This window comes from Typopeltis vanoorti, chromosome 22 (genome assembly GCF_054136105.1).
Source record: "Typopeltis vanoorti isolate ZY-2024b chromosome 22, IOZ_Tvanoo_1.0, whole genome shotgun sequence".
Lineage (NCBI taxonomy): Eukaryota > Metazoa > Arthropoda > Arachnida > Uropygi > Thelyphonidae > Typopeltis > Typopeltis vanoorti.
The window spans coordinates 99,745,069-99,761,831 of NC_143570.1; the positions used below are offsets into that span (position 1 = coordinate 99,745,069).

The 16,763-nt window shown below is 34.8% G+C and overlaps 1 protein-coding gene across 5 annotated transcripts in view; it reads right to left on the reverse strand.

Annotated features, from left to right (window-relative positions):
- The window catches only part of LOC150094589 (nuclear receptor subfamily 2 group C member 2-like), an 808,056-nt gene that overhangs the window by 272,061 nt on the left and 519,232 nt on the right, over positions 1-16,763 (reverse strand). For 4 of the 5 annotated variants that reach the window (XM_090412047.1, XM_090412044.1, XM_090412046.1 and 1 more), the window contains one exon: positions 12,295-12,494. In XM_090412047.1, coding sequence (XP_090268173.1) covers positions 12,295-12,494 — 200 coding nt within the window. The remainder of the gene's footprint in view (positions 1-12,294; positions 12,495-16,763) is intronic. The other variant, XM_090412048.1, reaches the window with a different exon arrangement.

The window sequence follows — 16,763 nt, forward strand, 5'->3', positions numbered from 1 at the left end:
CAGATATCAAAGAGTGGTTTATGAAGGGGTTGAGCTCAGGAGAAGGGAAGTGACCAGTGGCATACCACAGGGCTCAGTCCTTGGTCTTTTGTTGTTCAATTTGTATATCAATGATACAGGAAATGATTTGACAGGAAATATTCAGTTGTTTACTGACAATGCTAAACTGGGAAGAGCAATGGTAGATGATGTAAAGATCATGTAGGAAGACTTAAAGGTAAATGAATGCAAGTTTAATGTGGCCAAGTGTAAGGTGATGCACTCTGGAAAGAAATCATATTGCGAAGGAAACCAAAACAGCACATCAGATCACATGGTTGTTGAAGAACACACTAACGAGTAGGGATAGAGAAGTAACTGTTCTCCTATATAAAGCTTTAATAAGGCCACATATGGACCACTGTGTCCAGATCTGTGAGCAGTAGAAGATCCAGAGAAGATCCTCTCTACTGTGGTATTTCTTTATTCTGGAGACTATCTAGAATAAAGAAATGGAGAGGACCCAGAGGCAAGTGACAAAGACTGTGGGTCTATGGAATGCTCCCTATGAGAATAGATTGAAGGTCTTCAAAATCTATCTGATAAGCAAAAAAGAGGAGACATGACAGAATCATATAAGTTATTAAAGAGGGTTTATAGGATTGGCACTAAAGACTTTTTTCAGTACATGGCATGAAGAAAGAGAAGAAGGGGTCACCAGTGGAAATTGTGTAAGAGTGTGGTGAGCAAAGATGTTAGGAGTAGATTTTTTGCTTGGAGGGTGGTGAATAGGTGGAATGGGTTGCCAGAGGTGGTTATGAGTGCTTCATCAACCAAATGAATGAGTTTAAGGAGAAGTATGGTAGGTATTCTGTGAATAATGGAGCTCTTGTGATGAATCTGATTCCATGGAGACGCCTGTATTATTATTATAATAATAACAACAATAAATACAATTTTTAGCAACTAAAACCCACATATAAATGCCACATACATTGCACAGTGCGTAATATCACACAAATGTATGTGTGTGTGTTATGGAATTATGTAATATACTTTTGGACATCAGTATAGTATGCCAACAGATAAGAGACCCTTTGACACTTCTGCACATGTCAACAGAACGAGAATCCATTCCGATAATAGGGTAATCAATCCGTATTGTGGGATGAGTTGTTTATTATTACACATCAGAAAAGTAACTTCTCTTTTATGACCATTGTAGTTTTTAAAGTGGTAACTATTTTGCTTGTATAACAGTTGGAAAATTTTACCTATAAGGCACGTGATTTCGCGTGCCTTATTTCTTTCTCCCCTTCAACATGAATTGACTTTCTTGGCAGTCTGCCAACAAGAGCTCTCGCTTATGTGGTCGGACTATACAATATCAAACTTTTGACAAATACAATATCAGAAGTCGTAGATAAATCTATCTCTGAAAAATATTAGTTTCAGAGATTACTTTAGACAAAAAGTTCACTTCTAAAGATATGCAGCTGAATTACTCCTTGAATTGAAAGTTTCATTTATAAGAATTTGATAATTGTGTTGATACTTGTTTTGCCTATATGTTCTTTTATCACAAACATACACATATCTCTCTCTCTCTCCTAAACAAGTAATAAAAATTCTCTGTACTGTAATGATCCTCAGAATAAAAAAAAAAAACAGATATATTTTTGGCTGATGAGTAAGGATAATGCATGGAATGACTAACTTAACTGTAACATTGTTTTAAAATGTAACTTACTCAAAAAATGACCTACTCTAGTCAACCTATGCTGTTCAGTGCAAAGTATGGATGTCAACAAGCTCTCACCAACTTTTCCACTATCATCCTCCTACTTTGGAGACTGATAGGTTGACATTAAAAACACCAGTCTCTCCACCACACATGTGCAACAGGATTATTGTAGATTTTATCCACTCCGGTGGAATATCTTCCCTGTTGTGAGACATGTTCTGCCAGCTCAAGGGCACAGCCAATTCTGCTATGCACTGCCTTAACATTTGTGCTGAAATTCCATCAATCCATAAAGCTGAATTTTTATTTTAATAGTTCCAGCCCTTTCTTCATAAACCTGAGTTGCATTATTCAGTGTAGATGTAGGACTCATATCCATATCCTCCAGGTTGATAGCTCTCAGTGGGCACTCATTAACTGAAAAATGTCTACTGTGTTGACCATCAGCATATCATCCACATTCAGTATTGTTATTCTTTTACTTGCAGCATAACAATAGAATTTTTTGGGTTGTCCTGGACATTCAGAGCCTGTTTGTTTTCGTCGACTTGGTTTTTTGTACAATACTTGTAACATTTCTTTGAACTTCATAATTTTTATAATTGCCATTGTACACATGTGGTATTCCTTCCACTTATCTTTTTTCTTGAGAATCTCTTGCTTAATAAAATAGCACATCCATTTCACCCTACACTATTTATTCTTCACATTTTAGGAACACATATTGATATCACACTGTTGAAGTATTTAAAAAAAAAAAATTTTATTGCTTCCCGTGCACTGCCAGTATCCTTTCCTTTCCATCTAGCAAGTGATATTATGGAACTGAGCCTAATATTCTCCTCAGTTGGTTGTAGTTTCTTAATTTGTAATTCATCAGAAAACCTTTTATGAGCAGGATATTAATATACTTAGCCACTTTTCGGGTTAGTATGGCTTAATCACTGTCACTGACCAGAGGCAGAACAGGCATGTCTTTAACTGACCCCCCCCTTCCATACACACACACACACACACACCACCTTGACAGCATAATCAGGTCCAGCATCCTCTGCCTTTAAGTTCTCTCTTTCACATGCTGCTAGAGGATGTCTCTCACTAAATTCAACTTCTTTCTTTTCATGAGATTTCATCATTATCCCATCACTATCCTGATAATTAGTCTACTATGATAATTACTTGTTTGACACCCAGCTAATTCAGTGATGCATTTAATATTCCCCATGAACTTATTGATTTAGATCTATAACAATGCCCCACCATCTATTTGATCTTGTTACTCTCCACCTCACGACAGATAACTTCGGGCTCACTGCTTTTCGGAACATTGTTACATTTCATTCATAGCTTCCTACTCTGGCTGGATTATTTCTTTCTTTTCATGAGATTTCATCAATACCCAGTCACTGTTCAGTTAATTAGTCTACTATGATAATTACTTGTTTAATAATTATTTATTATCAAGAAGTAGGTACACTTCTTGGTAATAAATTTAAAGAATATTTAAATTGTGTGTGTGTGTGTGGGGGGACATGCAGATAATGTTATTACTTGCAGGAAATGAAGAACAATGGTCATTGCAAAAGAACCAATAAGATGTAAATCGGAACTAAATGGGAAAATATTGGGACAAGTAATAAAATTTAATAGTATAATAGTATAACAGAATAACTGTCAACAGTAAAAATGTAACATATAATCAGCAATCTCTGAAGTTGAATAAAATATCAGGATGTGTAAATTCAACTATATAGAAAAACAAAAGAATCTATAAATTAGTGGTCCAACCAATATTATCTTACATATGTGAGAAAAGAATAGAAACAAAAAAATACAGCATATAAATTCTATATGAAATCAAAATGTTAAGAAAAATAGTTAATAAAATATGGTAGAATAAAAACAAATGAATAGGGTGCTTAAGGGTCAAAGCTGTATAACTGAGAGGAGACCTCCACATAGCCTTTAAAGGAATGCAGAGAACCGACCAGGGCTTCTGACCTAATGTCCAATCCTCACTTTCTCGTGGTGCACCCTGTTGGGTATCTACCTGGATACTGAACAAACAAAGATGGGCTGAAAATTCGGGATTTAGCCGACCAAATTGTATTCTTATTGGCTTAAACCAATATATAAAATGATGGTACAACATGACAAATATTTCATGCCGGTTGGGACGTCGCCAGGTTAAACAAGACCCCTGTTGTTTTCGCCAGGGAACCAGGGCGAACAGCGAAAAGTCAGCTACTGGAACAAATCTGAAAGCACACGCCAACTCAACATCACCAGAGTTAAAGATCGGTACTATCAACATAAGAAGCCTGAATGGCAAAGAAACTAAAAAGACAAAAATTGGTGAGATCTTTCTAAGCAATAAATATAAAATGTTATATTCAGAAAATGACAATCAAGGAAAAGATGGAGTAGCCATAGTATTAAACTCAAAATAAGAGGCTAATCTTCTTGAATGGCAGGCAGTCTCAAGTAGAGTGATGTGGGGTAATATCAGAATGGGGAACTGGACAATGAGACTTATTTGTGCCTATGGTACCACAGAAGGTTCTACCAAGGTAGAAGTGGAGGAATTTTTTGATGCTTTAGAAAAAGCAACTGACACAATGAAAAAGGAAAAGCTGGTCCTTGTTGGGGATCTAAATAGCAGAGTGGGAAATGATTGTCAGACACAAAAATATTTTGGGAAAATTTGGAGAAAAGAGCAAAGCTAATAATAATGGCAAATACCTGTTGGATTTCTGCTCAGGACATGGACTGGTTATTACTAACACCATGTTCCAACATAAAAATGTTCACAAATTCACATGGAGAGAAGAAGCAAGGAATAAGAAAAGTCTCATTGACTATGTTGCTGTTGATAGTGATGTTTTCTTCCTGGTGCAGGACACCAGAGTGTACAGAGGATTTGAAATTGGAAGTGATCACTATTTGGTCTCGAGCAGGATAAAATTGAATTTCATATTGAAAAGAATAACATGTAAGAAGGTTTTAAAGCGAATAAAAGTTGAGTAGCTCTCAGATGTGAACTGTAGACTAACATACACAAAGATTATTGAAGAAAAAATGAGAGTCTGAGAACAGGAATCAAACCTTGGAGATTCAGTGGCAAGCCTTGAAGAAAACCCTGATTGATTCAGCAAGAGATGCATGTGGTGAGGTTGTCTGCAAGGATAGAAAAATCAGAACTCCATGGTGGACACAGAAAGTTAAAGAGGCAGTGAAGGAAACGAAGAAAGCATATCAAAAGTTCCAGGCAAATAAGTCAGCTTTTTGCTCTTAGAGAATACAGAGACAAATGTAAGAAAGCGACACGCTGTGTAAAATTAGCTAAACAAAAGTGAGGACTTTGGCAAGAACATAGAAAATAAATATCAAGAAGGTGGAAAGATATTCTGGAGGTTGCTGAAGAAGCTTAGAAATGGAGGAAAGAGTGCTGTAAAAGAAGTTAGAGATGATAAAGGTGATATGAAAACAGGAGAAAAAGACATCCTTGAAGTATGGAGTAATTACTTTGAAAAATTGCTAAATGAAAATAGCAGTGATAGCACAGTGGTAAAAAACACTCAACAGGCATACAGTCAGGAATACATATCCATACTTGAAGTAGAATATCCATCAAAGGCTTGAAATGTGGAAAGACAGCAGGAGCAGCTGATATTCGACCAGAAATGCTGAAGTATGGTGGCATAAAAGTCTTACAGTGGCTGCACTGCATAGTTCAGAAAGCCTGGACAGAGGGACGAATTCTCGATGATTGGAGTAGAGCTCTCATAGTACCCATATATAAAAAGGGAAATAAAACTGAATGTGAGAATTACAAAGTTATTTCCCTACTGAGTGTTCCTGGCAAGATCTATGGAAGTATACTTGAGAAACGGTTGAGAAGAATTGTGGAAGAAAAGCTTAGTGAAGAACAAGCTGGATTCAGGCCAAATAGAGGCTGTCAGGATCAGATCTTCACATTATGACAAATAGTTGAGAAAGCATGGGAATATAACAAAGATCTGTATTTAAGTTTTGTCATTCTGGAAAAGGCATATGACAAGGTGCCAAGGGAGAAGCTATTCAATAACCTACAGTTATATGGTGTCAATGGGGCATTACATCAAGCAATACTTAGTCTTTATTTGAGTTGTAAGTCAGCAGTTAGAATTGAACGAAGTACAGGAAGATAGTTTAATGTTAAATCTGGTGTGAGACAAGGATGTACATTATCCCCTCTGTTATTCATTATCAATATGGATCACATTATGAAGGAAAGTGGTATTAAACATGATATCAAAATTAGAGATGTTAATGTCGGCTCTTTGCTTTATAAGGACGATGTTATACTTCTACATAAATCGGCTACAAGTTTTCAAGATACCCCTGACTAAATTGAATAACTGTTGTAATAGATATGGTATGAAAGTGAGCATTTAAAAGACAAAGACAATGAAAATAGGTAGAATTGTTGAAAATGTCAACTGTGTTGTGAACGGGGAACCTGTGGAACAAGTAAAACATTTCAGCTACTTAGGCATGATTTTTAGTGAAGATGGTAAATTAAATATGGAAATAGACAACAGAATCAACAAAGCTGGCATGGTAGGAAGTCAATTGAATAAATTCATATGGAATAAGAGAGAAATTAGTTGGAACACTAAATTAGCTGTATACAAGACAGTGTTCAAACCAGTTTTAACTTATGGATCTGAGAGCTGGGTCAGAAGTAAAACACTTGACCAAAGACTAGAGACCGCAGATATGAGAGTCCTGAGAAAGATTAGAGGCATGAACAGATGGCATGAATGGCAATATCATATTAAAAACGAGGATATTAGGAAAGAACATTGTCAGCATCCAGGAATGCGTTAGCAGAGCTAATCTCAGGTAGTATGGTCACTTAAACATAAATGGGCGAGGAAAGATTAGCAAATCAAGTGTTCTCTACCAGGTTGGTAGGAAAACGACCCATAGGAAGACCAAGATATAGATGGATTGATACTGTACAAAGTGCTTTAGACGATAGAAATATAAGATCTGATAATTTTGGAGTCTTGACAAGTAACAGACTGATTTGGAGGAAAATTGTAGATAGGAAGTTAGTAATGATGTAAATTTTTCATGTGGTACTATCATATCCTGTACACCCCTTGAGGGTACATTTCAGGAATTTGATGATGATGATGACGATGATGAATAAGGACTGCAGCTTGTAAAGAGATGACTCAAGAATTCCACTGCTTTAGCAAATGAAATCTTGTTACTAATAATGTCTCTAAAAGACAGTTTAATTTACAACAAAATGCACATCAATATATTTAAGTAAGTAAAATTTGAAGTTTGCAGTTTGTTAGGAAGAATTTCACTTTATCTGTTTATTTCAAAAACTAATGAGTTATGGTAAATCCCATTCTAATTGACGAACTTTAAATGAATGCTGATTAGATTATATCATTTATTATAATTATTTCATCTTCTGAAATAAGCTAATATGGTTCCAAATTCAATTTAATATTTATATTTCATTCTCAAACTTCAAATACTTCAAAATACTTAATATTCTTACTGAAAACCATGTTTCAGATTTGTTGCAGGATTTTCTAGATCTTATTAGTACACGGGTATTTTATTTCACTAGTTATGTTACTGGTAAATTACCACTCTATTCAGAAGTGTTCATCTCTTTCACACCCACACACATCTATTTATTTGTCTGTTTCAAGTGTAACAAGTATCTATTTTTCACCAGTCACCTGATAAAAAGTCATAAACAAACTCCTAGAAGTCTGAATATGCATTGTCATTGACCATAAGTGAAAATTGATATTCAGAACCAAAATTTTTCTCCCAGAAACTCGGGTTTTTCATCCCGCATACAGACAAATTGGCCCTTCAGAACACACGCAATTTACAGACAAAAAATCCTAGCGGTAGTTGTGGGCAGTAGATGGCGTTGATGTAGGTGATTGGTAGTATAGGTTCTGTGTAGTAGTGGAGACGAAGAGTTGTACAGTAGGTGTCCTCTCGCGATGAGTCTTCGGACTTCTTGGATGTCACGAATAATAATAATAATAATAAAATAACTATTCATCTCTTCAATCCCTCATTGCTTTAATATGTAAGTCCTGGTAAATTAAATAAAGCTGAAACATAGTAATCCAATACTCATAAATTAATTTTTTTACATCTCCTAGTTTTTTCCCTAAACACTATGGTTTACTTCTTCAGGAATATGAAGGTTGTTAACTAACAGATTGCATATTAAAGCAGAATATATCTAACACTGAAAAAAAGTTAATATAACCAATATTAAAAAGTAAAGCACTGATAATGTTTCATGTATCACATGTTTCATTGATCTAGACTGCATAATATTCGTTATAATCTAGTTCTGCGAATTTTGCTTTATATAAAAGTGGACTACAGCTGGTTTAGGATGAATCTTTGATTTTTGTAGTACTAAAATGGACATGAAGCCTCTTTAAATCTGCAAATATAACTACTGAACTCAATATACGGAATTTTTGTTGCTTTTCAAATTACTTCGTCATGGTTTTTCATTTGTGCTATGAATAGACAGACTTCATTTAATATGCTGAGTTTTCCATTACATCCTTGAAATGTTCTATTATGCATATTTCTTCTCCAAAGTTTCATACACACCTGATTTTTTTGATAGGTGGATGGGGTGGATGGGGTGGATCGTAGCAAGGTCGCCATTTTTTTCCACGCTTGAGTTAACTTGACCGTGGAAAAAAATGGCTAGTATTTAGGTTAAAGTTAGAGGGTTAAACGACATCTTGCAGCCATATCCAAGAATTTTGTTATCATGACATATCTTGTTCTCACTATAGACACAAAATGAAAAACCACTCCAAAATGCCCACTTTTATGCCATGGCTCATTTGCATATACTGCTGACATCATATGCAAATGAGTGGATTTGTATATGATAACCAGACATAGCATCACTTTTTACATAATATACCTGACTTTCGCATTTTTTCCCCCATTTTCCTTTGAGTTAACGTGTTTTTTCTCTTTGCTCCTTAATTTATGGAAGCCAGTGTAGTACTGAAAACTGACAAAGGCAATGCAACAATAATTTTGGTTAATAATGATTATGGATATAAGATGACCAATCTATTAAAAGATACGAACACCTACAGACAGTTGGAAGAGGACCTTATATGCAATACCCACAACAAAACTAACAGTTTCATTAGAGACTTATGCAACTGGTCCAAGAGATTAAATATCAGTTAGCATCAAAGCATCCTGCATTTCATGGTTCTATGGCAGCATACCCAAAATTCATAATAATACCTCACATAGATAAAACAACTTCTTATATCAAGAATTTTCTGAAAAGATTTCATTGAAAGGGTTTTCAATATTACAGTATTGATACAGAAAAAAAATTTCAGTAGTTGAAAACTGAGTATTGTTAGCAAGGGTGCAAGGTTTAAATTTTTTACTTGGAGAGTAGTAAATGAATGAAATTGGCTGCCAGAATCTGTTGTGAATGTTTTGTCTGTAAATGCATTCAAGAAGAGGGAGGCATGATAGATAATGTCTGGATAGCATCAGTTTCCCACAATGAGTTTATGAACACCACGGAGATTCAATAATAATAAATTTCATTTCCTAGTGTTGGATTATTTATTTACAGAAGGAGTGAAGACAAAAGAGTAATAACCTAGATTTTCAAAGCAGGCCTCCTGGATTATCTTACCATGATCCCGCCTCACCAAGAAAGCAGAATTTATATTATTTTAGTCACCAAGACAGAAAATATATTTTATTTCCCCACAATCTTATGAATAGCCAACTCTTACTTCAGCAAATATCACTTTAGTAAACTTACTCACTATAACAAGCTATCAAAAAGAGTCTTGGCTAAATCTCCATAGCATCAGTGTTATGCTAAAGAGACTTCATTATAGCATACCTTCCACTATCCACATCAGCATCCAAGAAATTAGTTTTTTTCTTTCATTCAGGGCATCACTTTACCTGTAAACCACAAATCTATTCAATTACTGAATACTGCTCTCATATTCAGGAATAGTATCTCCTAAGCACTCCTTACGTATGGATCTGAAACGTGGGTAATAAATAAGGAATCAAGAAAGAGAACTTGGGCATTTGAAAGAACTTGTTACAGGACGATTCTAAGAATAGGATGGGTACAGAAAATTACAAATGAAGAGCTCTATCAGAAGATACAACCATAGGAGAATCTAATGCAGAAGATTATAAAACGGAAGCTGCAATTATTTGAAAGCATCTGCAGAATGAGTGAGGACTGGAAGATAAAGACATTCATGTTTGGTATTATGGATGGTGTAAACAGAAGAGGTAGATGTGGAATGGGTTTACAGAAATTGCGACACTGTGCACTGGACAAAGAAAGGTAGAAGAAGATAGTGAAGGAGGCATTAGACACCAATGGGCAGTGAGAACATGGTTTGTGATGATGATGATGAAGTGCTCCTTAAATACTCTTGACATAGTACAAAAGAGTGCAGGATGATTAATGATTAATCATCTTACCAGTTCACTACACAGTTATCGATTTTCTCCTGTTTACATATTCCACAAATATTTCTATCATCATATTCATTAGCACTAGCAGTAATAATTTCCTATCTCCTCTAAATCCATTAAAATGAGTACAGCAGCTTATCAAGAATTCTACATAGTTTGACTCCAAATTCACAGAACAAATTTTTCTCTCTCTTATCTGATATCAGCAGGTTTCTTTTTTCTCCTGAACTTAACTCTGCTATTTCAGCAAAACAGCTTCAAAATTAAAGGATTAAAGGATTACAAAAGCATTTTCCATTAAAAAAAGTAAAATTTGATATAAAGAAATCTTTAATCTCTTTTGCTGCAAACTTCCACAGTTGGTATAAATTATATATTATATATTTAGTTTAATCCTTTATCCAAGCGTAAGCAAACAAAGTTTGCGCCTGAAGTATCTTCAGGAATGGAGCAACTCATGGCAAAGGTGGACTGAGTTAGGATCACGATTTGGCTACCCCAGATCGGTTTTGACTTTTATTGAGGTCTCCTCAGTTGCCCCAGTCCTGAAGATACTTCAGGTGCAAACTTTGTTTGCTTACACTTGGATAAAGGATTAAACTAAATATATAATATATAATTATAGTCTAACCAAGTGAAAAAACTTCCAACATCTTTCTCTATTTCACAGTTCGGTTCTGACAACAACACTTTGTTTCCTAAGTTACTGAAGTTCCAAGGATATCCTAAGAGGAAGGATCTTGTTTGGAGAACTGCATATGGCTGCCTTCCAGTCAATACCATCAAACGAAGGTACTTTAACATTGGAGATCCAATCTGTGACATCTGTTACTGAATGGAAACAGTAGAACATGCATTCTACAGCTGTCCGCTTGCCCTGCATATTTGGAAAAGATTATGTAATGTGTTACTTACAACAGAACAGATTATTTTTTTGCAGTACCTACCATCTATCAGCAATGAGAAGAAAATTTTGAATTTTATAACTCATGAATTAAAATAACATTTATGGAAGGTTAAAAAGAAAAATGGATTTGAAAACCACCAATATGATATCCAAATGCTTTATAATATTGTATTGTGGAAATTTTATTGTTCAGTCAGATGATTTTTGTACTTAGAAAGAAGAATTCTAGGAGATATCAAAATTTTGGATAGGTGGTGTAGACCACCCATATTATGCAATATTCACCAATGGGAAATAAACTTCTGCTTATTTTTGCTATGAGAGGTTTATTAAATAGTTCCATCATCTTAATTCAATGTGGTCTTATAGTCAGTTGCATGGATGACTGCAGAGCAATCCCAGGCAGAGAAGGCCAACTCAAGGCGGTTAACTCAGATAAGGCTAACCACCTGGGTATCAGTCATCTTTGTGCTTTAGTTTCGATTGGTCTTTTGGTCGTTCATCTATATGCAATTGGTGAAAAAGGGAAACTGATAGCTTTTGGCTATATGATGATATAAAAAAAAAAGCTGATGCCTTTTCTCTCTCTCTCATGCTATCTATGTATTTATCTGTCTTTTCTTTCTCCTAATACTATCAGGCCCTCTTACACCCCTATACTAACTACTCTAGGCCTATGACGAGCATCCCTTTACTTTTTCACCTCAATAAATGTTGAAAACAGTCTGGTTAGTGGCCCCCTCTCATAATGCATAGCATTATAAGTCCCTAAGGATATGGGAATTGCATTATGGGATACTAAGGCAATTGATATGAAGTCATCAGCCTCTATATATAAGTAGCCCAGTTGTGAAGTTACTTCACATGCAACTTTGTTAGCTTACGCTTGGATAAGCATGAAACCAAGAATATAATTTCTTGGCATCTTTAATTTTTAGTATTACCAAGTGAAAATACTTTCAATTACTGCAGTTAGTCTAATATATTTAATGATCAATACTGAAGTCATTGCAATTACATAATTAAAGATTCAAAAATAAATAAATAAAACAGCTTTAAAAGCATAAAATTTAAATAAAGATACACATCAAAAGAAAAGTATTTACTTTCTTACCTTCTCTGAACTAAATGTGGGCATAGCTGCCAGAGGAGACCGGATATCTTTACGAATATAAATCCTCTGGGAACTGCTTGGTGCTGGAGGTGTTACAACTTTCTCCCTTGACTCCACCGGTTTACGTTCTGACTGGACAGCTGAAAGTTGATATAAACAAGACTTGCCGACGTCTGTTGACTCAATGACTGGTTTCTTAGCTATAAAACGAGAGGCATAAGGACAAACCCTCAACCCCCTGCCTCAAGTTTCTAACTACACACCGAAATTTAAATGTTGCAACAACAACAACAAAAAAAACTGCTGCACCTTTTTTTTTTTTTTTTTTAAAGTAAGATTTAGCTTTGAAATGCATAATAAGAATTTACCGTATAAAGAATTACGTTTACAATCATGAAAAAAAAAAAAAAAAAAAAAATATCTTAAAATTTTATTTACTAAATTTGTCACGTGCACACACACACACACAATGCAATAAGCTGATCAGGTATAGCTTGGCACATTTAATACCTTTTACAGATTTCATAAACTTTTTTTTTACTTTCTATAACTGAAATGCCAGTAGAAGGAGGTATTATAAATGAAAAAAAAATTGAGGATTATAACTGTCAAACATATCATCAGCCTTTAAAAGCTATATTTATTTTTGGTTTTATTTAAAATGGGCTATACAGAAAAGTTCAATATTATGAAGCTTAAGTGATTAAATTAACAGTATTACTATATGAAACAATTTATTCTATTAATTTCTCATACACACACACACCATGGTATGCTTCTTCAGGAGTAATTATAAGAATATTAATACAAGACCAATTAGACAAAATCCAGAGTAAAACTACATATTATATGCAAAGCTTAATTAACTTTTAAAAAATATAATTTGAAACAAGGACTCCAATATAAAGAATAAAAAGAAAACAAATGTCTGAGTATGTCTCATGTTAGGTGGAATAACATGCGTCATTGCTTTTTCTGATCTAAGAATTCAGAAATTTTCTTTAGGGATTATAAAGAAGATGAGCAAAATGGATCATATGAAGATAAACGTGATAACTGTTCACTCCCTTTACTGCCATTCACCACCAAATATTATTCTTACAGCATTATTTGCCTCCTATTATGAGTACCTGATAACTGAGCTTCTGATTATGAGCAAAAACGTTGTGTGTGTGTGTGTGTGTGTGTGAGAGAGAGAGAGCTGTGAACTGAAAGGTTAGCTTTGCAGAAATGCTGGAACTTGGAAAAACATTTTTTTAATCTAGTTTCAAAACTGCATTGCATAACATAAATTTCCTCTAAGTACTGCTCTTTGAAAAGACCACAATATGTTGTCCTGAAGAACATGAACACACACACACTATGGTTTCTATTAATCTATATTTATTACTCTCAGCCAGCCAAAAAATAGACGGGATTAACATTATCCAATATCAACATAACTGAGCTTCTGTAGCTCTGTCAGTATAGATTACAGGTAACCCTCGTATAAAGCAGATGTTAGGTTTCATAGAAATGCCACTTTATATAAATTGGGTTATGCGAGACTCAGATTACATAGATAAAGTAGGATTAGGTTCTGAAATCGTTTTTTTTTAAATTATATAAACAACAACGACATACCCCAATAAAAAAATATTTTTATTTAATTTTTGTAATTCATGTAAATTAAGAAAACATAAACTATGAAACAAATATATAGTATAAACTTATAAAATTACAAATTGTACGCAAACTTCATTGCACATAATAAAGTGCATATTTTAATCGTCATCGTCTTCAAAACGAATATTTTGTAGATGTTTTTTATTTACGAGTGGCCGGAAGTCATCACTTGAAATCTCTGGGGCATCATTTGTATAATTCTCATTGCATACTTCGGCTGGCTTAATTATCAAGAAGTCAGTAATAAGACCTTGCTTACCACTATGCTGCAATTTTTTATTAAGTTCATAATATGGAGCTAAATAAATATCCAATTGTCTCGTGAATTTTCCGGAGCCCTCGTTGAGGGATGATTATCCATATAATAGCTTCCTAACTTTCTTGCCAAGTCCAATCCCTCTGCTAATTTCTTTAAACTGAACTTTTTAAAGGGATTCATCACAATCAGAATCTTCAACAGAATTTTCCCTGCCATTTGGTTCGATGTCATCTATTAATTGTACTAGTTCCTCCTAATTTAAATTCATTTCCTCATCAATTAATTCACTAATTTCGTTTTCTGCCATATCGCAAAAGCCCTCTAAGCGGCCATTACTATAGAAATAATTTTTTTACATAAAAAAAAAAGCATTACATATTGTATATAACTTACTAGGAAATAAAGTGCTCAGCTTGAGATTAATACACTTATGATTTTTAATGTGCTTTCCTGACAGAAAACGATGGCAACTTTCAACAATAATTAACACTTTACATGGTAAACAATTGATGTACATGCGTGCTAAAGGGCCCTAAAATTCGCTACTTATAACTACATGTGCAATATGGGCACACACAAATTTAACAAAGATAAATTTTGATTTTTTAATCACGAGGTGAAAAATATATGAAAAGATAAAAAGGCTTACTGCAATTTGTAGATCGCGTTATAGCAAAACCGCATTGTATAAGTACTGCGTTATACGAGGGTTACCCGTATTATTATTTGACACCTCCAGGGAGTCCAAAGACTCGAGGGAAGGCACCTGCTGTGTCTCAACTCTGTCTCCACTACTCAATTCACTAATTACGCCAACACCATCTACCGCCAAGCACCACCACTAATATTTCCACAGACAATCACTAACATTCATGCCCACGGCATGATTCGAACCCAAAGCCTTTTGGCTGGAGAGCAGATATGCTAACTACTCAGCCAGCCAGACTGACGAAGCCCTTTAAGGTTCGATTCCCGTCAGTGACGCGAGGAACCTTTATCTGGTCTCTTTCAACTAAAGGTGAGTTAGCCTGTCTCATATAGAGGGTTTTTACTCCAGAAACTTGGGTTTTTTGTCCCTCAAAACAAACAAACAAACCAGCCAGTAGAACGCACACAATTTACAGAAAAGAATACTTAGAGGCATAGGGATAACTGCCTTATCTTCGTATTACGGTTGGGAAGCCACCTTCCTCTCCGTTTTTAGTGACTTTGGATACTTGGAAGGCCATGCGTGCTTAAATGCCCATTAAAAGCCACTGATAAATGAATATCAACATAACAAGCTAACTCCAAAGTCACTACAAAAGGAGAGGAAGGGAGATGAAGAATATGGAAATTAACAATTAATTAATTTCCCTAAAGTTATTAAAAAGTCATAAATCTCTAAACCTAATTTCAGCAAAATATGCTTCTGTGATGAATAATAGAGAGGATATGGAAAAATATTCATGATTTATATATATAACAATAGATTTGCCTTGGTTATTATACTCGTTAGAGCTACAGAAGAAAAAAAATACTAATTAGTGAAATTTTGGTTTGAAATCATACAATATTTCTCAATAATTACAGTATCAATATTTCCTTAAAAAAATAATAATAAAGTAATAAAGAGGCAACAAAGAGGAAAAGGTGGAGGGTGGATTCTGAAAGCAGTAATGAATGCATGCATGGGAATGTTACACACTAGAATACAATGTTACACTTGTCTGTGACTTTTCCACAGACAAGTGTGGAAAAGTCACAGAAGAGACAGCATGGACAGAACTGGTTATAGACCAAGAAATGAATAGTTATGGTTATTTACAAATGTCAAATGTATTGAAAATAATGGAGATGAAATTGTTGTGTTCATTGAGTTTATTTGCACAAAAATGGAATGAGTGAAACATGGATGGATGAGAATGATATCTTAATAGGAATACAATTGAAGAATATGCCACTTTTCATGTGAATAGAAAGGGAGGGAGAGCTGCTCAAGACATCTAGGGAATTATGCCCACATGAGCTTGAGACGCAAGTAGAAAAAAGTGGCAGTGGTTTAGAAGCAGTATGGTATAAGATGGAGGTTTATAGAATGAGATATTTGGCTGAGTGTTGAAACAGGCCGGTTAATGTGTGTGTGTGGGGGGGGGGGGGGGGGACAAAGAAATGTACAGGCAACTTAGTTCAGTGCACATCTGAAGAGTGATTTCAAATATGGTAGTAATGATTGGAATAAAGACAGCATTAGGGAATAAAGAAATTGATTATAACAACCTTAGATAATATATAATAGAGGGAATGCAAAGGTTAAGAGTCTTAGATCTGGCTATATTACCAGAGGACATGAATGTGAATCTTCTTCTTCTTCTCTTCCATCTAAGAGACGGGTTGAGTCTTCTCTTGAGCAGGATCTTCCAGTCTTCTCTATTCCTTGCTGTTCGAAAAAGTTCCTTATATTTTCTGCATCCCGAGACATTCTTTATTAATTTCAGCCAGGTAATTCTTGGTTTTCTTTTTTTCATTTGGAAAAGTATTGATTAGGACATTAGGAGGTCTGTCT